This window comes from Natrix helvetica, assembly GCF_964273705.1.
Source record: "Natrix helvetica genome assembly, chromosome: 4".
NCBI lineage: Eukaryota > Metazoa > Chordata > Lepidosauria > Squamata > Natricidae > Natrix > Natrix helvetica.
Window position 1 is genome coordinate 170,118,929 of NC_138550.1, and position 24,713 is coordinate 170,143,641.

At 48.5% G+C, this 24,713-nt stretch overlaps 1 protein-coding gene across 6 annotated transcripts in view; it reads right to left on the bottom strand.

Moving 5' to 3' along the window:
- Positions 1-24,713, bottom strand: part of ARHGAP39 (Rho GTPase activating protein 39) — a 160,419-nt gene that overhangs the window by 79,562 nt on the left and 56,144 nt on the right. For 4 of the 6 annotated variants that reach the window (XR_014175290.1, XR_014175291.1, XM_081951953.1 and 1 more), the window contains exon 2: positions 20,969-21,406. Coding sequence is in view for 4 of the 6 variants with exons in the window: in XM_081951953.1 (XP_081808079.1) it covers positions 20,969-21,406 (438 nt within the window). In the remaining 2 variants the exon portion in view is untranslated. The remainder of the gene's footprint in view (positions 1-20,968; positions 21,407-24,713) is intronic. The other 2 variants (XM_081951952.1, XM_081951951.1) reach the window with 1 other exon arrangement.

Sequence of the window (24,713 nt, forward strand, 5' to 3'; positions counted from 1 at the left end):
TCCAGTCAGAGCTGAAGAAGCTTCTTGGATGAGAAGCGAAATGTCTTCAAAGAAAAACCTGACACAGCCCATGACCCGAGGACACAGTTAAACCTCCAAGTGGCCTCAAGGACCCTCTCAAAGGATGCAAATGACCAACTGTCTGCAAGGAGTACAAATCCATTCATTCCCCACCATCCAGTCAGAGGTGAAGAAGCTTCTTGGAAGAGAAGCAAAATGTCTTCAAAGAAAAACCTGACACAGCCCATGACCCGAGGACACAGTTAAACCTCCAAGTGGCCTCAATGACCCTCTCAAAGGATGCAAATGACCAACTGTCTGCAAGGAGTACAAATCCATTCATTCCCCACCATCCAGTCAGAGCTGAAGAAGCTTCTTGGATGAGAAGCGAAATGTCTTCAAAGAAAAACCTGACACAGCCCATGACCCGAGGACACAGTTAAACCTCCAAGTGGCCTCAATGACCCTCTCAAAGGATGCAAATGACCAACTGTCTGCAAGGAGTACAAATCCATTCATTCCCCACCATCCAGTCAGAGCTGAAGAAGCTTCTTGGATGAGAAGCGAAATGTCTTCAAAGAAAAACCTGACACAGCCCATGACCCGAGGACACAGTTAAACCTCCAAGTGGCCTCAATGACCCTCTCAAAGGATGCAAATGACCAACTGTCTGCAAGGAGTACAAATCCATTCATTCCCCACCATCCAGTCAGAGCTGAAGAAGCTTCTTGGATGAGAAGCGAAATGTCTTCAAAGAAAAACCTGACACAGCCCATGACCCGAGGACACAGTTAAACCTCCAAGTGGCCTCAATGACCCTCTCAAAGGATGCAAATGACCAACTGTCTGCAAGGAGTACAAATCCATTCATTCCCCACCATCCAGTCAGAGCTGAAGAAGCTTCTTGGATGAGAAGTGAAACCTCTTCAAAAGAAAAACAAGAAAGTCCAGTTTCCACTTGAAAGGGAATTCAATGCTTTTCTCAGTTTTGGCTAAGATTTTGCAGCAAGGGGAAGCAAAGCCACAACACCTACTCCAAGCCTTCGTTCCTAAAGAGAGGAGGGAGGGGTCTCAAAAACAGTAACTGTAAAAGGGACCTTGGAGACTTCGGGGACGATCACTTAAACATGAGCCGGCCGTTTCCCCCCGGAACAAGAAATAATAAAAAAGATACTGACGTACGCAGAAATGTAAAGGATGACTCTACAGGTCAAAGATGAGGGTGAGATGGAATACCACCAAACATGGGACAAATGGTACCGATGGTTAGAAGCGAGGAGAAAAGGTTGGGACAGAAAAACGAAGATTAGTTAAGAATTGGAAAATATGGTATTAATATTGTACGATAGGTAGGATGTGTGTGTGTGTGTGTGTGTGTGTGTGTGTGTTGTAATTGTACTGATAAATAAATAAAGGGAGACTTTAGGCATACCAGGGATTGTAAGACACATACATACATACATACATACATACATACATACATACATACATACATGTTGTATTTATACTGATAAATAAATAAAGGGAGACTAGTATAGATCTATTTTGAGCTAATTAGCTCTCATCAGCTAGCCATACCCTTACTGGGATTCGAACCTGGGCTGTATTATATCTTAGGCAGGAGTCTTAGCCATTAAGCCACAGGCTCGCCTCCTTATCAGTTGAGCCAGGGAAATAGGTATGTATTTGTGTTACGACCCCTGGTATGCCTAAATAACACAATATGTGTACACACACACACACACACACACACACACACACATATGTAACTGGTAGTAACTATATAATGGAAGGGATTCATGGATAGGTAATTTGACTGATTACACATGTCTACGTAACAGATATAAATTCTTATCGCTGTAAGATCTAACAACTCTATGGAAATGACAATGCCAGAAATGTCGCACTATGTCCAATGTTTTTAAGTTTTACCTAATAAAAACCTTTTTAAAAAAACCCATGAGCCAGCCATGTGCAGCGGCATCCAAGAAAGCAAATGCAATCCTTGGTTGTACAAACAGAGGCACAGAATCAAAATCACTTGAAGTATTAGTATCACTTTATAAAGCCTTAGTAAGGCCATACCTGGATTCCTGCATCCAGTTTTGGGCCTCCACATTAGAAAAAAAGATGTTGAGAGTTTGGGAAAAGTGCAGAGAAGAGCAACCAAGATGATTAGGGGACTGGAGGCTAAAACATAGGAAGGACGGTTGCAAGACTTGGGTTTGGCCAGTCTAGAGAAAAGAAGGACTGGGGGGAGGGGGGACATGATAGCAGTATTCTGGTATTTGAGGGGCTGCCCCAAAGAAGATGGGGGTCAACATAGTTTCCAAAGCAGCAGAAAGCAGGACAAGAAACAATGGATGGAAACTAATCAAGGAGAGAAGCAACCTAGGAATAACAGTGAGGCAAATTAACCAGTGGGACAGATTGCCACCATAAATTGTGGGTGCTCCATCATGGAGCATCATGAAGAGACTGGACAGTCACTTGTCTCAAATTGCATAGGGTCTCCTGCTTGAGCAGGGGGTTGGACTAGAAGACCTCCAGGGTGCCTTCCAGCTCTATTCTGATTGAAATGGCATAGGGTCTCCTGATTGAGCAGGGGGCTGGACTAGAAGACCTCCAAGGTCCCTTCCAGCTCTATTCTGATTGAAATGGCATAGGGTCTTCTGATTGAGTGGGGGGTTGGACTAGAAGACCTCCAAGGTCCCTTCCAGCTCCAGTCTGATTCTGATTCCTGTATGAAAGGAGCACAGCTCTCGGTGAAGTTCCTGTGAGGAGGATCTAAAACGGACGGTCGGTTGGAAATTGTGTTTCTTGACATTCTTACTGCAATCTTCTCTTGGCCTTCATCCTTCAGACCATTCTGCGTCTCCCTACCAATTTCCCTCAGCCCCCCCCCCCCCCCAAATCTCTGCTGCCAAGAATAACTATGAATACGCAACACGCCCTTTCCTTGTGGTGTGTTTGATGAAGTGGATCGAACTCCATAAAAGCTGACACAACTTTCTTTTTTTTAAGCTAAGTCTTCAAGAGGCAACACGGATTTTTTTTTTATCCCCTGTAGACTTTAAATGTAAAACTAGGCAAAATGAGGATCTGATAGGTGGAGAAATCCAACGAAAGCCCCCTCCCAACCTTCAAACCCCAGGGCTGATGTTCCAGAGGGCAACCAAAGATGCTGTCAAAAGCCCCTTCCCTGGCCCAATGAGACTGCAGCCTCTTGCCTCTTCCAGACCTCAGCCTTCTAGCACTGATGATGTAACGTCATCAGTGCTAGAAGGATGACCCAACTAGGTAACAACATCAGTGGGAGGAGGAGGAGGAGGAGGAGGAGGAATTCCTTAGTGCTCTCTGGGGTTGGTTGTTTTCCTGGAGATGTTTCATGACCCAACTAGATAACATCATCAATACTAGAAGGAAGAGGGGTTTTTGAGGAGGAATTGAGATTGGTTGTTTTCTTGCAGACGTTTAATGACCCATCTAAGTAACATCATCAGTGCTAGAAGGAAATGGGGTTTACAGGGAAGAGGAGGAGGAGGAGGAGGAGGAGGAGGAGGAGGAGGAGGAGGAGGAGGAGGAGGAATTCTTTAGTGCTCTCTGAGGTTGGGGGAGGGGGTGGTTTGCAGACGTTTCATGACCCAACTAGGTAATATCATCAATGCTAGTAAGGAGTGGGATTTGTGGAGAGGAGGAGGACTGTGGGCTCCTTGGGGTTCTCTGAGCTTAGTTTTCTTGGCAGACATTTCATGACCCAACTAAGTAACATCATCAGCATTTGAACATGCCATACATGTTCAAAACTTGGAGATGGCTGGGCAGAGTTAAACTGGGCTTATTTGTGGCAATGACCCTGTTCCCAAACCCTGCTTGGTGGGTCAATGCGGGTAAAGAAACAAATGGTTTGAGGAATCCCTAAACAAGCTGCTAAACAATTTGATTTAGTCTTTCCCCAACAGTCACGGACAGATAGGTTAGTGGACCGGGTTTCCGTCTCCCTGCAGCTTAGTTAGTTCACAGCTTTAAGACTTGCATGCTTCAAATGCCAGAGTTTCTGAGCCAACATTTTGGTTGCTAAGCAAGGGCGTTGTTAAGTGAGTTTCACCACATTTTACAAGTTGGCCATGCCCACTCAGTCACATGACCGCCAAGCAACTCCCGCCCAGTCACAGGGCTGGCAAGCCACTCCCACGAAGCAGGCCACACCTACAGAAGAGGTTCTAAAAAAAATTGAAACTAATCATTGATGTATACATACATACATACATACATAACATACATACATACATACATACGTGTTGCTCTTCTCTGCACTCTTTCTAGAGTCTCCACATCTTGTTTTGCCCTCAGGTGCCTTGGAGAATAGTTTGACTCCCTCTTCTTTGTGGCAACCCCTGAGATATTGGAACACTGCTATCATGTCTCCCCTAGTCCTTCTTTCTCTTAAGCTAAACATACCTAGTTCCTGCAACTGTTCTTTGTATGTTTTAGTCTCCAGTCCCCTAATCCTCTTTCTTTCTCTTCTCTGCACTTTTTCTAGAGTCTCCACTTCTTTTCTACATCGTGGCGACCAAAACTGAATGCAGTATTCCAAGTGTGGCCTTACCAAGGCATTATAAAGTGGTATTAACACTTCACGTGATCTTGATTCTATCCCTCTGTTGATGCAGCCTAGAACTGTGTTGGCTTTTTTGGCAGCTGCCGCCCACAGCTGGCTCATATTTAAATGGTTGTCCACTAGGACTCCAAGATCCCTCTCAGAGGTACCACTATTGAGCAAGGTACCACCTATACTGTACCTGTGCATTTGTTTTTTCTTGCCTAAATGTAGAACCTTACTCTTTTCACCATTGAATTTCATTTTATTAGATAGTGCCCAATGTTCAAGTTTGTCAAGATCCTTCTGTATCTTAAGCCTGTCTTCTGGAATGTTGGCTATTCCTGCCAGCTTTGTGTCATGTGCAAATTTGATGAGTTCCCCATTTATTCCCTCATCCAAATCATTGATGAAGATGTTGAAGAGTACTGGGCCTAAAACAGAGCCTTGGGGTACTCCACTGCATACCTCCCTCCACGTAGATGCAGTTCCATTGAGGACTACACGTTGAGTGCGGTTGGTCAGCCAGTTACGAATCCATCTGGTGGTGATGCTGTCCAACCTACATTCTTCTACTTTATCTAGTAATAGGTTATGATCTACCTTATCAAATGCCTTACTGAAGTCCAAGTAAACTATATCAACGGCATTCCTCTGGTCCACTAATTTCATCACATTATCAAAGAATGCAATAAGATTAGTCTGGCATGATCTGTTTTTGACAAACCCATGTTGGCTTTTGGATATTACTTTGTTTGCTTCTAGGTGTTCGCTAATTCGTTGCTTGATTATTTTTTCCAGAATCTTTCCTGGTATTGAGGTCAGGCTGATAGGTCTGTAGTTTCCTGGATCTATTTTTTTCCCTTTTTTGAAGATGGGAACCACATCAGCTCTTTTCCAGTCCTCTGGTAATTCCCCGGTGTTCCAGGATCTCTGAAAGATATAATTCAGTGGTTCTGAGATCTTGTCTGCCAGTTCCGTCAGAACCCTGGGGTGTAATACATCCGGTCCTGGTGATTTGAACTTGTCTAGGGTAGACAGGTGCTCACTTACTATTTTCTTCCCTATTTCAACTTGTGTTCCTAATCTGATTTTTGTGGTGCTGTTTTTGATAGGTTGGACTGCTTTATCCCTTTGTGTAAAGACAGATGCAAAACATGAGTTAAATAGTTCTGCTTTCTCCCTGTTGCTTGTCACCTTCTTGCCACTTTCTCCCAGCAATGGACCAATTGTTTCCTTAACTTTTTTCTTGCTTTTAACATGTTGGAAGAGGCTTTTTTTGTTATTTTTTACTTGTGTGGCAAGCCTTTCTTCATTGTGAGCCTTAGCTTTCCTCACTTCATCTTTACAGGCTCAGGCTATTTGCTGATATTCTGCCTTAGTTATGTGTCCCCCCCCCCCCTTCCGCTTTTATACTTTTTTGTCTTTCAATTTGTCAGAGAGTTCCTTATGCAGCCATGCTGGTTTCTTTGGGGAGCTGCTATTTTTCTTCTTCATTGGTATTGTGCTAGACTGGGCTTTTGTAATCTCATTTTTCAAGGGAGGATTTACAATTATAGACCTTATCTGGCTTGCAGAGCTACCAGGCTGATCTCTGCAGAAGTTGGCAAGGAGTCTCAGAGAGTCACGGACCAATGAAGTGAACTAATGGTTTCTTGCAAACTCCATTCCCCTTTCGCTCCTCTTTTATTTCCTCTGGGAGGGGCCCTTGATCGTCCCCCTGTGGCCTTTCTCCCAAGACAACCCCTGTTCTTTAGCTGTTCCGTTCATCTGGCATCTCTGCACATACATACACTGGGAACAGGCTCCAGCTGTTCTTCTGCCTCACTGATGTCTGACTCTGAAGGCAGCTGATAACTGTCAGACGGCCCTGGCCCCCTCTCTGCCTCCAACACAGAGCCCTCATCAGAGCCTTCCCCAGACTCCAGGACGGGCCCATGCTCCTCCCCAACCTCCTCACTGTCCCAATCTGCTGCTGGCTCTGCTGGCCACTAGCGGGCCACAACAACCAGAGCATGCTGGATGAAGAATTCTGGGAATTGAAGTCCACAAGTCGTCAAGTTGCCAAGGTTGGAGACCCCTCCTCCAGGAAATAGCAATGGAGCAGAAGGGCAGGTAAGCAGGTATTGCCCACCTGGTCAAGTGGGAACTAATACTTTATCTTTCAACGCTTCATGGGCCATTTGGAAACCCTAGAGAAAAGGGGTAATTTTACCTCCCAGTGGGATGAGGGGTACAAGTAGGCCTCAACTTACAACAGTTCATTTAGTGACCATTCAAAGCTGTAACAGCACTGAAAAATGTGACTTCCGACCGTTTTTCACAGTAACGACGGCTGCAACATCCCCATGGTCACATGATGAGAACTCGGGGGCTTGGCAACTGACTCATATTTATGACAGTGGTGGGGTCACATGATCCCCTTTTGCGACTTTCTGACGACCCATGGGGAAGCCGGATTCACTTAACGACCTTGTGACTAGCTTAACAACTGTAGCGACCCATTTAACGACTATGGCGTTTGACAGTGCGAACCCTGGAACAGGGTTGTGTCAATGCAGATGTTGAGTGAAAAGCGGGGGATGAGTTTTCCTGCAGCCCCTAAAACCCAGGTGTGGCGCAAAAGGTTGCAAAGTGAGACAAAATTCATTTAACGACTGTCTTGCTTAGCAACGGACATTTTGGGGCTTAAGTCTCATGTCTCGTACGTCCAGGGTGACCTGTCGGTTTTACTGGGCTAGTGCCTGACTGGGTAAAACCTACTGTGGGAAAAGCAGCCATGGTCTGAACCTGCTTTCGCTATACAAAGCATGCAAAAATGTGCAAATTTTATTCCGTCCACGTATGCCCTTCACCGAGAGCATCGCAGGAAGAACAGAGTTGTGGTGGAATTTTTAAAAATCAGGAGGAAACGCGAAAGTCTCACCAGGGGAGGAGTTTGTGCTAATGAAGGAAGCAGGAATAAAGAGATGGGGGAAAAAAGGGGTTTTGTAGCGGATGGAATGCAGTCTTCTTTAAAAATAAGCCAGGATAAAGTTGCAATAGAAATTAGCTCCGACAACAAGCCTAAATTAACGAGGCCCCTGGGCCTAACTTTTGAGGCTTGCAAGGGCATTTCGTTCGAATCCCTTCCAGTGGGTTTTTTTTTGCAGCCTCCAGAGCACTTACAAAGAATCAGAATCAGGATAGAGCTGGAAGGGACCTTGGAGGTCTTCTAGTCCAGCCCACTGCTCAAGGAGGAGATCCCGGCTCTTGTGTCGTTCTGCGCACAGCAACACTTGTGTTACCTTCTGCAGACCGCTGCCATGAGCTACAGCAGGGGTGTGTAACCACGACAACTTTAAGCAATGAAGAATTTAACTCCCAGGATTCCCCAGTTAGCCATTAGGAACAGAGAATAAGGGGATGGAGTTGAATGAACTCAAGATCACGTGAAAATTTAAGTGCTGTTGTTGTTGTTGTTGTTGTTAGTTGCGAACTCGTGTCCGACCCATTGCGACCCCATGGACCACGTTCCTCCAGGCCTTCCTGTCCTCTACCATCCCCCGGAGTCCATTGAAGCTCCCTCTGACTGCTTTGGAGACTCCATGCAGCCCCCTCCTCCTCTGTCGTCCCTTTCTTCTTCTTTTGCCCTCCATCTTTCCCAGCATGAGGCTCTTCTCCAGGGAGTCCTTCCTTCTCATTAGGTGGCCAAAGTCTTTGAGTTTCCTCTTCAGGACCTGGCCTTCTAAAGAGCAGTCAGGGTTGATCTCCTCTAGGACTGACCGGTTGGATGTCCTTGCAGTCCAAGGGACTCAATGCAGGAGTCTTCTCCAGCACCAGAGTTCAAAGGCCTCCATTCTTTGGCGTTCAGCCTTCCTTATGGTCCAATCTTCACAGCCATCCATTGCAACTGGGAAAACCATTTGTACCAAAAATCAAGTACCTATTTATAAAGTAAAGTCCCCCCCGGAGGCCCTCCGGAGGCTTCAGGGACCGTCCGGAGGCTTCCCTGACGCCTTCGGAGTGCTTAAAACGACCCTCTGAGCAACCCGGAAGTCACTTCCGGTTTGCTCGCAGGGTGGTTTTAAGCGCTCCGAAGGCTTCAGGGAAGCCTCCGGACGGTCCCTGAAGCCTCCGGAGGGCCTCCGGGGGGGCGGGGGAGGCTATTTCTGCCCTCCCCAGGCTCCTATAAAGCCTCTGGAGCCTGGGGAGGGTGAAAAAAGCATGTAAAAATGGGGGGATCGCGCGTTGCATTGTGGGTGTGGCATGCCCGCACACGACCCCCCTGCGCTCCCCCCACTTGTGGCACGCGAGCCAAAAAAGGTTCGCCATCGCTGGCATAGGGTCTCCTGATTGAGCAGGGGGCTGGACTAGAAGACCTCCAAGGTCCCTTCCAACTCTATTCTGATTGAAATGGCATAGGGTCTCCTGCTTGAGCAGGGGGTTGGACTAGAAGACCTCCAGGGTCCCTTCCAGCTATATTCTGACTCTGAAAGAGTATTTTCACACCCCATGGAGCCCAGAAAACCAACTTCCATCTTCCTAGGTGGCACTCACTGGGATACATCTGGAGAACATCCTTCTTCCTTGTCTTGCTTCAAGGATGACTTGCAGTCCCGGAAGAAGAGAGGAAAGCTTCCTTGTCTCTCTTCCCAATGTCCTGTCTCTATTTTGTCTTCAGCATCTGTGCGCACATCTGCCCACATCCTTCACAACATTCCTGCTGTCAGACCTGCAGCCCTCTTTTCTTTTGGGTCTCTGGCCTGCCACACTTTCTATTATTCTACTATGCATTTTCTATGGTGGGAAAATGGGAGGGGGGATTGTATGGAGTTAGATGATATGCAGCCATAACAATATTCTTTCTAGAAAGCCAAGGTCATCCTTTGTCTCTGCATCTCTGCACCTGACCGGAACTGGATGGGTAGAAGCTGCCAGGATGGCAGTGGGAGATTGGACCATGGGATGGACTGGTGGGTGTGGGGGGCAAGATCTTGAACTTTCAACTGAGTGGGGGAAACTGGGAAGCTTTCAGATTCGGGTTTTCCCAAATGTGCCAACGTGGCTCTCTTCATAAATTGGAACTTTGAGCAATCCTTTGCCTTGGACTCTGATTTAATTTTGGATGCTATTTGGAAACCTGACACCTGCACTGCTATTGAACTTCCGGGGAAGAGCAGACGGGTGAGAAGAGCGTTTTCATGCTGCGCCCATCAAAAAATCGTCCTTGAGGCCTCAACGAGCCAACGTTGGGTTAAGTTCAAGAAATCCTTCTGCCCATCCTGCCCATCCAGCAGCCAAGGACCAAAGGTGGGGCAAGGGCTCCAGCTAGAGAAATTGCCAATCCAGTGAAATTCCCTTCTCCCCAACCCCAGGCAAGGCGAAGTCATCCTGAATCTTCATCACACCTCTGCCCAGATTGACAGACACAACGAAGGAGTTTTGCTTGACCTCCCCCCAAAGCAGGAAAAAGAAGGTCAGCGTCCATTTGGGTTAATATCAGGCTTCCAAACAGCATCCAAAAAGTAAATCAGAGTCCGAGGCAACCCTTCATGGCTCACGATTAACAATGGGCCAGTCCAAAACGATTCAAATTTTCATCACCAATTTCCATTCATTCCTTTCTTGCTTCCAAGCAGTTCAGAGACGGAATCCTGAAGTGCAGATCGAGGTGACCGAGGGGGGCAAGAGCGGAGACCCCATTGAGGAAATTAGGGGATGAGTGGGGGGGGGGAAGGTCCTCTCCTGCTTTCAGAACATCCAATCCCATTCCAAAAATAAAACAAAATAACATTCCAAAGCCCGGCGTGTGCTCCGTCCCATTAGAGCTTAATTGCAGCCGGAGTCTCACCTGGGCCATCACCCCTGTCACTCACACATCCATTAAAATCTTTTTGCCAGGTGGCTTCTTATGTGTCATGGAATTAAGTGCGCTTTTAAGCGGCTCTTGCGTTTTTCCAGCGCGCCTGAAATTTGTCTCTCTGCAAAACAAGGCTGGAAACGCTTCCTCGGGGTCCCGGGGGAAGTGGTCCACATCCAAGTTCTGCCCCCCTCCCCCTTGCAGACAAGCTACCATATTCCTGCCCCAGAGAATCATCTACGTTTGACGCAATGCACGGGTTCGAATCCCCAGGAGAGCATCTCTGATCTCAGGCACACCCATTTCTGGCTGGGGGTGAAGATGAGGAAATGATCTCAGATCCTGGCCTAAAATAAAGGGAAGTCCTCGAGTTATGACCATGGTGGAGACTGCCTGTGACAGTCAGAACAGTCCTAAAACGGATCACTCACGGGACCGGCCTGACTTTTACAAAGATGACGGTCGTAAGCGTGAATGCAAAGAAACCATTGTTTGCTTATTGAAGTCCCAAATTTTCAGCGAAACCATCATTAAAAGCAAAAAATGACCCTGGCGAGAAAATGGGACAAACCTGCCCTCACTGTCTCCCTTACCAACAGAAATTGGTGGCTCAATTGTGGTCATAAACCGAGGACTGCCTTCATTTCAAAGAACATAAACGCAGCCCAAATTCCCTTCTGCTAAAAATTCAGACGCTTGGCAACGGATTCGTATTTATGACACTTCCAAGATCCCGGCATCACGTGATCCCCTTTTGCGGCCTTCTGGCAAGCAAAGTAGTGGGGGGGATGCCAGATTCACTTAATGACTGTGTGACTCACTTAATGAGTGCAGTGATTCCCTTAACAACGGCGAGAAAAGTTGTAAAATGGACAAAGCGGTAGTCGTAAGTCCGGGGCTGGCTGTATTACGAAGAAATAAAAGGCAGCCCAAATTCCCTTCTGCTAAAAAGACACGCAGCAAATACGGGAAGCTAATTGACCTTGCAAATGCAGGTTAATTCTGTATTTTAAAAACATAAAACATAAGAAACGAACCATTTGGGGGGGGGATGTCTCTGCAAGGTTCCCAGCGACCCCCAGCTGCAAAGGGGAATCCCCCCACCTCACCCCATCCGACTGTTGTGGCCCACCAGCAGAGCCAGCAGCAGATTCAGACAGTGAGGAGGTTGGGGAGGAAGAGGGGCCAGTCCTGGAGTCTGGGGGAGGCTCTGATGAGGGCTCTGTGTCGGAGGCAGAGAGGGGGCCAAGGCCGTCTGACAGTTATCAGCTGCCTTTGGAGTCAGACATCAGTGAGGCAGAAGAACAGGTGGAGCCTGTTCCCAGTTTCCGCATGCGCAGAGCTGCCAGATGAAGGGAACAGTTAAAGAACAGGGGTCGACTTGAGAGTAAGGCCACAGGGGGACGATGAATGGCCCCTCCCAGAGGAAAGAAAAGAGGAGCGAAAGGGGAGTGGAGTTTGCAGGAGACAATTAGTTTGCTTCATTGATTCGTGACTCTCTGAGACTCCTGGCCAAGTTTCTCAGATCTCGGCCTGGCAGCTCTCCAAGCCAGAGAAGGTCTGTGACTTTAAATCCTCCCTTGGAAGACTTTGCTGGATGTGAAGGAGCAGTATTCGCAATAAATTAATAAAAGGGGTTTTTGTCGGGACCAGGAATTTGCTTCAGGCTCTCGGGAATACCGATCTCACCATCAACCTTGCCCAGTGCTTCCTGCTTTGCTTCTCTTTTTGCTGAAAAGAGTTAGCAAAGCGCCAAGAAGGCTGGAAGGGGAAAAAACGCACAACCGCCCTGTGACAGGGGAACGCACAAGAACATCAAGAGCTGTCAGGACTCTCCGTTCTGCCAGGAAGAAGCTGTCGGCACGTGGCAGAAGGGGGGAGAGGGGCGCACTGATGCTCCGCAGTCCGCTTGACCTTCTACGGTCCGATAATTGCCTGCATTTTTTACCGCTAAGCAGGCTCCCTCCGCCTTGGATATATCAAGATGCAATTTTCAGCATCGGTGGAGACTGGAACACCTGACATTATCTGGAGAGCAGTGGGTTGGGGAAGCACATTTAGGATACTGGGGGGAAGAGGGCTGCCGGAGGAGACGCTACACCATTTCTGACCGATGGCAGTTCAGTCTCTTCTTGAAAGCCTCCAGGGATGAAGCTCCCACAACCCCTGAAGGCAACTTCTGTTCTATGGATTGATTGTTCTCACTGTCAGGAAATTCCTCCTTATTTCCAGATTGAATCTCTCCTTGATCAGTTTCCATCCGTTATTCCTTGTCTGGCCTTCGGGGGCTTTGGGAAATAGCTTGACCCCCTCCTCTCTGTGGCAGCCTCTCAAGTATTGGAAGATGCTCTCCTGTCTCCCTCAGTCCTTCTCTTCTCTAGACTAGCCATGCCCAGTTCCTGCAACCGTTCTTTATATGTTTTAGCCTCCCTTCCCCGAATCCTCTTGGTTGCTCTTCTCTGCACTCTTTCTAGAGTCTCCACATATTTTTTACACCGTGGCGACCCAAACTGTATGCAGTACTCCAGGTGTGGTCTTACTAAGGCTTTATAGAGTGGTATTAACACCTCCCTTGATCTTGATTGTATCCCTCTGTTTATGCAATTTAGGATTGCATTGGCTTTTTTGGCTGCCGCTGCACACAGCTGACTCTTATTTCACTGGTTGTCCACTAAGACTCCAAGATCCCTCTCACAGTTCCTGCTATTAAGCCACGTTCATCCCACCTCCAAGCTTTTAAGAAAAGTGGTTTTTTCTTCTCCCTAACATCCACCAACAAGAAATAAGATCCAGAGCCCCGGGAAACAGCTGCAAGAGAAGCGGTCACCTTCCCCCCACCTCCTGCTCCCCGGCCTCTATTTACTCTCTCCGTCTTCATTATTTTTTATACTAAGGTTGGAGTCGAAGTAGAATTACGCCGACTTTTGCCTGCCCTTGCTCCATGTCCCTCCTATTAAAGTGGCTGTCACTTCAAAGATGCTGATTGCAGCAGAGGTACCAACCAGCTCCAGGCGCGAGGCTGCAGACTAAACATCCTTGTGACAACTCAACGCAACCCACAGCTCAGCTTTGGAGTTTACACATCCCGAAAGGATACAGGATAACAGAGTTGGAAGGGACCTTGGAGGTCTTCTAGTCCAATCAGTCCTGCCCAAGCAGGAAGATCCTAGACCATTTCAGACGAATGGATGTCCGATGTGTTCTAGAAAGCTTCCTGTGATGGAATGCCTACAACTTCTGGAGGCAATGCGGTCTTACTAAAGGCTTTTTAAAGCAGTACAAATTCATCGCTCACCGTCTCCAGGTTAATGGCTCAAAGGCATCCAGCCAGCTTTCATGCCTACAGAGAGACTAGAGCTCACCGTCTCCTGGGGATTGGCCCAATGTCACCCATCAACTTTCGTGCCTAAGACAATACTAGAACTCACCATCTCCTGGGGACTGACACAATGTCACCCATCAACTTTCGTCCTTAAGGCAATACTAGAACTCACCATCGCCTTCGGATTGGCCCAATGTCACCCATCAACCTTCATGCCTAAGACAGGACTAGAACTCACCATCTCCTGGGGATTGGCCCAATGTCACCCATCAAATTTCGTGCCTAAGACAGGACTAGAACTCACCATCTCCTGGGGACTGACACAATGTCACCCATCAACTTTCGTCCTTAAGACAATACTAGAGCTCACCGTCTCCTGGGGATTGGCCCAATGTCACCCACCAACCTTCGTGCCTAAGACAGGACTAGAACTCACCATCTCCTGGGGATTGGCCCAATGTCACCCATCAACTTTCGTGCCTAAGACAATACTAGAACTCACCGTCTCCTGGGGATTGACACAATGTCACCCATCAACTTTCGTCCTTAGGACAATACTAGAACTCACCATCTCCTGGGGATTGGCCCAATGTCACCCATCAACCTTCGTGCCTAAGACAGGATTAAAACTCACCATCTCCTGGGGATTGGCCCAATGTCACCCATCAACTTTCATGCCTAAGACAATACTAGAACTCACCATCGCCTGCAGATTGGCCCAATGTCACCCATCAACCTTCGTGCCTAAGACAGGACTAGAACTCACCGTCTCCTGGGGATTGGCCCAATGTCACCCATCAACTTTCGTGCCTAAGACAATACTAGAACTCACCGTCTCCTGGGGATTGGCCCAATGTCACCCATCAACTTTCGTGCCTAAGACAATACTAGAACTCACCGTCTCCTGGGGATTGACACAATGTCACCCATCAACTTTCGTCCTTAGGACAATACTAGAACTCACCGTCTCCTGGGGATTGGCCCAATGTCACCCATCAACTTTCATGCCTAAGACAATACTAGAACTCACCATCTCCTGGGGATTGGCCCAATGTCACCCATCAACTTTCATGCCTAAGACAATACTAGAACTCACCATCGCCTGCAGATTGGCCCAATGTCACCCATCAACTTTCGTGCCTAAGACAGGACTAGAACTCACCGTCTCCTGGGGATTGGCCCAATGTCACCCATCAACCTTCGTGCCTAAGACAGGATTAAAACTCACCATCTCCTGGGGATTGGCCCAATGTCACCCATCAACTTTCATGCCTAAGACAATACTAGAACTCACCATCGCCTGCAGATTGGCCCAATGTCACCCATCAACCTTCGTGCCTAAGACAGGACTAGAACTCACCGTCTCCTGGGGATTGGCCCAATGTCACCCATCAACTTTCATGCCTAAGACAATACTAGAACTCACCATCTCCTGGGGATTGGCCCAATGTCACCCATCAACCTTCGTGCCTAAGACAGGACTAGAACTCACCATCTCCTGGGGATTGGCCCAATGTCACCCACCAACCTTCGTGCCTAAGACAATACTAGAACTCACCATCGCCTGGCGATTGACCCAATGTCACCCATCAACTTTCGTGCCTAAGACAATACTAGAACTCACCGTCTCCTGGGGATTGGCCCAATGTCACCCATCAACCTTCGTGCCTAAGACAGGACTAGAACTCACCGTCTCCTGGGGATTGGCCCAATGTCACCCATCAACTTTCGTGTCTAAGACAGGACTAGAACTCACCATCTCCTGGGGATTGGCCCAATGTCACCCATCAACTTTCGTGCCTAAGACAATACTAGAACTCACCATCTCCTGGTTTCCAGCCTGGTGCCTTCCCCACCAGACCAAACTGGTCATCGCCTAGGAAGCTCTAGAGGGCGTGGTGTCGATTATCAGTAAAACCCCACTGAAGGTCTCCTGTTCTTTCTGCCCAACACAGAAGAGGCAACAGCGTTGGCACACACTCTGGGCCTCTTCTAAGGCAATATCACCTAATGGCACTTAGGGAAGGTGTCTTTTGTTTCCGAGCAGCAGGTCCTAAAAGGACCCCTTTTCTCCTTGCACGAGACCCAGGCAATTCCTTGACATTCTGAAAAGCTTTCAAAACTAGGCTATTCCCTCTGGCATTGGGTCAAAATATTACGCTGGATTACTATATCCATAGACAAAGACAAATATCCTTTTGACCCCAGCTGCATTGTATTAATGCTATCATGCCTATTTTAAAAAAAGGGGGGGGGATTTTTATTGTTAAACCCTAATTTACTATTAACCCCCCTCCCCCCAGGATTGTAGAATTAACAGGGGCAGCCGCACAAACTGTTTATAAATGAACAATAAATAAATATTTTAATTTGGATCTTGGTTGGCAACCCATGCTGTGTATTCTCTTCTGGTCTATTCAATTTATCTGCTGAATATTTTATTGAGGGAGGCTGGTTTTGAAGGACAGTGAGTGTGAATTAAAATCAGAAGAGATTGGAAGGGACATTGGAGGTCTTCTAGTCCAGCCCCCAGTTCAAGCAGGAGACCCTGACTGTCCAATCTCTTCTTGAAAGCCTTCAGTGATGAAGCACCTACAACTTCTGGAGGCAAGTAGTTCCACTGGTTAATTGTTCTCACTGTTAGGCAGTTTCTCTTTAATTCCAGGTTGCTTCTCTTCCTAGTTTCCATCCATTGTTTCTTGTCCTGCCCTCTGGGACATTGGGAAATAAGTTGACAACCCCTCCCCCTCTTCTTTGGGGCAGCCCCCCAAATACTGGAATGCTGCCATCATGTCTCCCCCAGTCCTTCTTTTCTCTAGATGGGCCAAACCCAAATTCTGCAACCAAATCTTGCAATCCTCTGGTTGGAGAACAGAAGGAAGGACCATCAATCATCTGCATTATGTGAAATGAAGCTACTCTTGACACTTGGAAATGCGAAGAGTTGGCCAACTGTAGTCATAAAATCAGGGAGCACAGTGAAGGAACGGAACTAAGACGGAATATGCAAAGAAGACCAAATTAATAAAGATAGCTATCAGCCTTAGAATGGACAAAAAATGATACACCAGATACACAATGGAAAAAAGATGTGGAGACTCTTAGAGCAGGGGTGTCCAAACTTGGGAACTTTTAAGACTTGTGGACTTCAACTCCCAGGAAGGGATTACAAGAGAGTAAATTATGCTGGCTGGGGAATTCTGGGAGTTGAAGTCCACAAGTCTTAAAGTTGCCAAGGTTGGGGATCTCCTATCTAAGAGGAGAGATTGCAGAGGAAGGGATTACAAGAGAGTAAATTATGCTGGCTGGGGAATTCTGGGAGTTGAAGTCCACAAGTCTTAGAGTTCCCAAGCACATGAAGGCAGGACAAGAAGCAATGGATGGAAACTAATCAAGGAGAGAAGCAACCTCAGAGAGGGCCTGCAATCTGGGAGTCCTCCTGGATACACGGCTTAGTTTAGAAGAACATCTTACAGCCGTGACGGGGGGGGGGGGGGGGGCTTTTACCAGGTTCGCCTGGTACACCAGTTGCGCCCCTTCCTGGATCGGGATGCTCTGTGGACAGTCACTCACACCCTTGTCCTTTCTCGCCTGGACTACTGCAACGCTCTCTACATGGGGCTGCCCTTGAAGAGCAGCCGGAGGCTTCAGCTGGTCCAGAATACGGCCGCGCGGGTTGTCATGGGGGTACCTAGGTGCTTCCATGTCACACCCCTTTTAGGCGGCTGCACTGCCTTCTCTGTGGGAGCGCCTTCCCTCTGGAATGAGCTGCCCCCGGAGCTCCGCATAATCCCCAACCTCCGGTCCTTCCGAGGCGCCCTAAAAAGTTGGCTTTTCCAGCAAGCCGGCCTGGCCTGAATAGAATAAATTAAATTATTAATTTTAAATTGTTAATTTTAATTTAATCCTAAATTTGATTTAAATTGTCAATTGAAGGTTATTGGATTTCCTATTTAGTCTTTCTTTTAACTTTTGTCATATGTGTTTTTATGTTGTATGCCACCCTGAGTCCTGTGGGAGAAGGGCGGCATATAAGTCCAATAAAACCAAATCAAACCTGGAATTAAGGAGAAAATTCCTAACAGGGAGGACAATTAAGCCAGTGGAACAGAAGTTGCCTCCAGAAGTTCTGGGTGCTCCATTGGTGGAGACTTTAAAGAAGACATTGGACAACCACTTGTCTGGAATGGTACCTGGTTTCCTGCCCGAGCAGGGGGCTGGACTAGAAGACCTCTAAGGTCCCTTCCAGCTCTGCTATTCTATTTCTATTCTTTTTCCTCCCCTCTTCATTCTTCTTTCTTCTTCCTTTCCCTCTTTCCTTCTTTTTTCTTCCTTGCTATTCTAAGCTGCTTTCTAAACAAAGAGCTCATGAACAAATGAAAGGAAGGAAGGAAGGAAGGAAGGAAAGAAGGAAGGAGGGAGGGAGGGAAGGAAGGAAGGAGGGAAAGAAAGAAAGAAAGAAAGAAAGAAAGAAAGAAAGAAAGAAAGAAAGAAAGAAAGAAAGAATGGATTTTCAGTAGGAAAAAGCTCCCCCACCCCTCCATCTCTGGCCGTAGATTTTCCAGGTACTCACTGTGTCCCAGTTACACCTCCCTACTTCTCCCAGCCTTGTAGGAATAAATTGCCTTATAATTGCACAGAGAAGTGAAAAGTCTTCCTGAGGATAATCAGCTAAATTTAGAGACCTATTCGGATACGGGCGCACGGAACCAGCGGGCTGGTAATTTCCCACCGGTTTAATTTGTGGCAAAGGAATGCAGCCCCCTGCAAGAGGCTGGCCTTAGTCCTGAACCTGGGGGAGGGGGCGTTAGAGGAGCCCCCCCTTCTCCTCCAGACCCCCTGTTTTTTACTCAACGTGCAGAGTGCAGCCAGCGGTGCAAATGTTCCCCTCGAAACATTTTCTCGCACGCTGGTAGCAAGGCAGGAAATTGTTCAGGTCAAAAATGCACAAACCAAGGAATGACTCAGAAATGAAGATAATGGGTGTTTTTCTTCTCCAGGCCTGAATCGGCCCAGGATATATTCGGGTTTAGAAAAGAACCAGAAATACACCTTTCTTAAAATACAACTGCCTGTAACCGCGGTACCAACTCGTCTCCGAAAATAATTTCCACTTCCACTAGACTAGAAGTAGAAATTACGGTCAGCATCAACCGCCCTGCTTCCTTTTCTCCTAACCTGCTCTGTTAGTCCTCCACTTACAGCGGTGTGTTTAGTGACCGTTTGAAGTAACCACCTGGCCTGGGAGCCCTCAACTTACAACGGTTTGTTTCCCACGGCCCTGGGGAAAAAAGGGGACTCACAACGTTTTTCACACTGGCGACCATTGCAAGAAAACCCGTCACCTGATCCAAAACACTTGGCAACTGGCATGGACTTATGACGGTTGCAGCATCCACCAGGGTCACGCGGTTCCCTTTGCAACCGTCTGACAAGCCAAGTCAAGGGCGAAGCGTGATTCACGTAACAACCGTGCTACTCATTTAACACCTGCAACGATTCACTGAACGGGGGCATGAAAATTCGTAAAATGGGACAAAGCTCGCTTAATTTCTCGCTTAACAACCGTTGCAAGGAAACGGGGCAAATCTCCCTTAACTGTCTCGCTTAGCAGCAGAAATGTGTGGGCCAGTTGTAGTCGTAAGTCCAGAGTGAGCTGTATAATACAAGGAAATGGACACAGCCCAAATTCTCTCCTGCTAAAAATTCCAACGCTTGGCCACTGGCTCGTGTTTATGACGGTTGGAGGGTCCGGGGGGGGGGGGGCTACTCTAACCCTAACCTTTGGTGACCTTCTGACAAGCAAAGTCAATGGGGAAGCCAGATTTGCTTAACGACCGTGTTACTAACTTAAGAACTGTGCTGATTCACTTAAGAACAGTGGCGAGAAACGTAGCAAAATCGGGCAAAATCAGCCCCGTTTAGAAATATGAATACTGGGGCCAATTGCGGTTGTAAGTCAAGGACTACCTGTGTTCTGTGCCCACCCTCCGGAGTCCCCCAACTGGCCACCTTTTGAGGGCCCCCCTTCCTTTTGCTACCAGGTTCTCACCCCATAAGCGCTGGGTGTGGGAAAAGACCCCCCCCCTAGGAAAACACCTGTTGCTCCTTCCTCCTCCTCCCCCTCCCACCCCCCCCCCCCCGCTGACAGTTAACTACTCCTGGCACAGATTTGATAATTGCCATTATTAATTATATTAATGAGCCGCTGCTCGGAGCCCCCAAGGGATGGTGTGGCAAAGATAGCGCATTCTAATCTTCAAAGAGCGAAAAAGCCTCCGTTCTTTCCCAAAAAGAAAAAAGAGAGAGGGGGGGGGATAAGGGGGATTTACATGAAATGAAAAGGGGGATTATTACATACTTCGGGGCGTTAGGTCTTTGGCTTAATTTTTAACTGGGCCTTTTTGCTGATTACCTTTACTTTAAAATCTGATTGGACGCTACGCAGAGTCGCTACCTGAGTGAGAAGGGCGCTTCGAAAACGTGAAAAGCAAATATCTTAAAAGGCTAAAGCTGTGGTTTTAGAGCCGTGGCAGCGTAGCGGTTAGAATGCAGTATTGCAGGCGGACTCTGCCCACTGCCAGCAGTTCGATCCTGACCGGCTCAAGATGGACTCAGCCTTCCGTCCTTCCGAGGTCATTAAAATGAGGACCCAAATTGTTGGGGGCAAGAGGCTGACTCTGTAAACCGCTTAGAGAGGGCTGGGAAGCACTGGGAAGCGGGATATAAGTCTAAGGGCTATTGCTATCTTCCTTCCCTCCTTCCTTCTCTCTCTCTTCTCCTTCCTTCCTTCCTTCCTTCCCTTCCAGTGATTAGTGCAGTATTGCAGGCCAACTTTGCCCACTGCCAGCATTTCGACCCTGACCGACTTCACGGTGCTTTTACAGCCCTCTCTAAGCAGTTTACAGAGTCAGCCCCTTGCCCACAACAATCTGGGCCCTCATTTTACCCACCTCGGAAGGACGGAAGGACGAGTCAACCTTGAGCTTGCAGGGGTTTTATGGCAAAATGTAAGACTCTCTGTCCCTCTGCCTAACCCCCAACATTTTCATCTTGACCGAAGAAATTACTTGGGCGAGTAAGGAAACGTCTCCGTTTAATCAACTTTGCCATGATTTAACCTTTCTTAGATCCTTTCGGCCCGGAGGATCGAGACTTCGTTTACATCGCAAAATACAAACCGACGCCTAAATTCCCCGCTTACCCCTCTGCTTCTTCCTTAACGATGGCAAAGCGAGTCGGCTGCCGGCTGGGCCGGTTCTGCTCGGGGACTTTCTCCCCTCCTTCCAACTCCTGCTCCAGAGAGGAGCTGGTGCTGCCCTCTCGGCTGACATTGGTGCTGCGCCCAGGGCTGTTCTCGGTGGAAGCCCGAGGCGACTCGGTGTTCTGCTTCAGCGTCTGCAGTTTGGCCAGAGGGATGATGTCGCAGTTCTGCGGCCGGTGCCAGACCGTCCGCTGGGTGGTGGCATTGTAGTAGTAGAAACGGGAGGTGTTGGGGTCGAAGAGCTCCCACCACTGGTTCTCGTTGGTGCGCTTGATGCGGACGCCGGCGGGAGGGTCCCACACACATTCGCCAGTGATCAGGTTGGCGTACATGCGCTCCCGCGTGCGAGGTTCAATGATTTCCACCCATTCCAACCTGCTGGGGGGAAGAGACAGAGAGACAGAGACAGAAACAGAGAGAGACAGAGGCAGAGACAGAAAGAGAGACAAAGACAGAGAGAGAGAGAGACAGACAGGGACAGAGACACAAAGAGAGAGAGAAAGAGAGACACACACACACAGAGATAAAGAGAGAGAGAGACAGAGAGAGAGAGAGAGACAGAGAGAGACAGACAGAGAGAGAGAGAGATAAAGGGAGAGAGACAGACAGAGAGAGAGAGAGAGACAAAGAGAGAGAGTTAGAAACTGGCAAACACTTTCTTTTTCTTTGTTTACTTTGTCATTTTATTTCTTTTACATTTTTTCATTTGGTACAGTTTGTATGGTTGGAAGCCGCGTACAGTAGCCCCGTGGCGAGATAGGCGACACATAACGGAAGAAAGAAGATAGAAAGGAGGAGAGAGGGAGGGAGGGAGGGAAGGGAGAAGGAAGGCAGGAAATGAAAATGAAGGAAGGAGGGAGGGAGGAAGGAAAGAGAAACGGAGGGGAGGGAGGGAGGAGAGATGGAGGGTGGGGGTGGAGGGAGGAAGGATTTATTGCTCATCATTTTATGAAGAGGAATCTTCTCAAGTACTGATTAGCTCCTGACTTAGTTCGCTTGTGACTACAGAAGGATCCTAGGCTAATTCCTCTTTTGACTCTGCCCCCCGTCTCTGCCACCCTTCTCCTGCATCACCTCCCGCCTGTCAGATCTTGAATGTTAGCCCAGTCTTTTTCACTTAGGTACACCCTCCCCCAAGGGGCATCCCCAGTGTGTGTGTGTGTGTGTGTGTGTGTGGCTGCCAAGACTGTTGTCTCGACAAAAGTACTCAAGGATCTACTCTTTTTACGTGCACATTGTCTTTTTCTTTTTCTTTTGCCACACACAGGTTCTAAGGCAGACGCCCCTGGTTACTCCACTATTTTTGTTGATGGCAATGCCACCTTTCTCCACACACCTGGCACGCCCGTCAGAACCTCAAACATCAGCCAGCAACTTAAGAAAGTTTACAACGGGTTCCGGCTGAATCCTTTTGCTGGGAAATTCCGGATTTCTGTTCAGTGCATGCGTGGCAGAGACCCGAAGACCAGCTGGCTGGCAGGAAACGTACCCGCGTGTGCAGTGGAGCTGGGCTGGGGCGATGGCTGGTGCGCCCAGAGAGAGCGCTCTGCGTGCCCCCTATGGCACACATGCCACATAGGTTCCCCACCACGGACCGAGTGTTTGCATTTCCTCCTTTGCCTATAGCTGTGATGGCGAACCTATGGCATGCATGCCCTCTCTGTGGGCACGTGCACTGTCACCAGCTGCTCTTCTGGTTTACAGCCTCCACATCTGCATTGGTCAGCTGGTCTTCGCGGGCACTGGAAAACAGCTGGAAAACAGCCTGAAAATGGCGAAAAAACAGACCATTTTTGAGCCGTTTTCCAGGCTGTTTCCAGGCCATTTTTTGCCATTTTCCGGCTGTTTTCAGACCATTTTTGGCTGTTTTGGGGGGCATAAACAGCCAGAAAAACGGCCTAAAATGGCCCCAAAAAACAACCTGAAAACAGCCCGAAAATGCCCCCAAACAACCAAAAACAGGCATGTGCGCACCAGCTAGCTGGCCTTCAGGTTTCTGGTGCTCTGGCGTGCACAACCAGCTGACCAGGGCACATGCGCATGCTAAAACCCAAAGACCAGCTGCCCGGCACACACATGAACACTGGCCAGCAGGTTTTCAGGTTTGAGGAGCTCCGACACACGCATATGCACACATGCCAGTTTGGGCACTCGGGGCCGAAAAGGTTCACCCTCCCTGGCCTATAGAGCCAGCTATGACCCCCACATAACCCCCATAGGAGCTAACCGAGAGTCGGGACCCATGACTTTCCATTATTAAAACCCAAATGTCACGGATTATATTTCCCGCCGTTCTAAGAGGCTTCCATTCAGCCTCGCCTGGCGGAGAGTTTTGCATCCGAGAGCCGCACGCTGCAGCCCACCAAGGCGCCCGCCAAACGAGGACTGCAAAGCCCATCTGTTCTGTCGTGCAAAGCAACGGCGAGAGAGCTACAATGAAAACGGAGGCTGCTCAAATCCGGTCGTGAATTATCTCCTGGGGTCTGGAAGGCCCTTCTCATCCTGGCTCTGCTCCCAGGCCGGGGGGCAGGGTTTTTTTTTTTTTTTGCTGCGTTTGTGCAATCACCCCCGTTGTGGTGCATTTAATTTTCTTTTTTCTCTCTCTCCCCCGCCCTGTTACGGCTGCTCTGCTTTTCAAGAGCATATTCTGATTTGTTACAAGCCACTCGGAATCCGGAGGGGAATGAATGGGATGAGAACATGGTCCCGGTTGCTGTAGGAACAGCCGACGAGTCGCTGGGATTCAGAAGAACGATGCGCCGTCGTCACCCAGAATTATCCATTTTCATCGTCGTGCCTTCGGTTGCCATGCGGAGATGCATCTCCCGGGAAACACTATCGGTTTCCGTGGCTGCTTAACTTGCATCTTGCAAAGATTCCCCAGCACCAGGGTGAGCTATTGAAGTAGCAGAGAGAAGGTAGTGGGGGGGGGGGTTGTCCTTGGTGCTCTCTGAGCTTGCTGGTTTTCCTACAGGTGTTCTGTTGCCCAACCAGCTAAGTAGCACTGATGACGTTACTTCGTAGGGTAATGAAATGCCACCAGTCTCAGAGGCTCCTAAGGATCCCCCAGTCATCATCAACATAGTCTTCCTCCTCCTCTCCGCACCCCCACTCGCTTCCAGCACTGATGACATCACCTAGCAGGATAATGAAACACCACCAAGTCCAGAGATCCCCAAGGACACCACAGTTGTCATCCTCCTCCTCCTTGCAAACTTACCCCGGCCAACTCGCCATGGCCAACTGGCCCCATAGCCAAATAACCATGGTCAACTCACCGTGGCCAACTGGCCCCAGCCAACTCACGATAACCAACCCCATGGCCAACTGACCCCATAGCCAACTCACGATAACCAACCCCATGGCCAACTGACCCCATAGCCAACTCACGATAACCAACCCCATGGCCAACTGGCCCCAGCCAACTCACCATGGTCAACTCACGATGGCCAACTGACCCCAGCCAACTCATGACGGCCAACTGGCTCCAGCCAACTCGCCATGGTCAACTCCCCATGGCCAGCTTTTTATGGCAAAAGGCAAATTGCGCATGCGTGCACAAGGTGCAGCACCTGCGTGAGCCCTGACAATCAGCTGGTTGTTGCAGGGGTGGTGGATTGCAGACGCGCAAACGGAACGCGTGCACTACACGATCAGCTAACTGGTAGCGACGGAAGGGTAACCC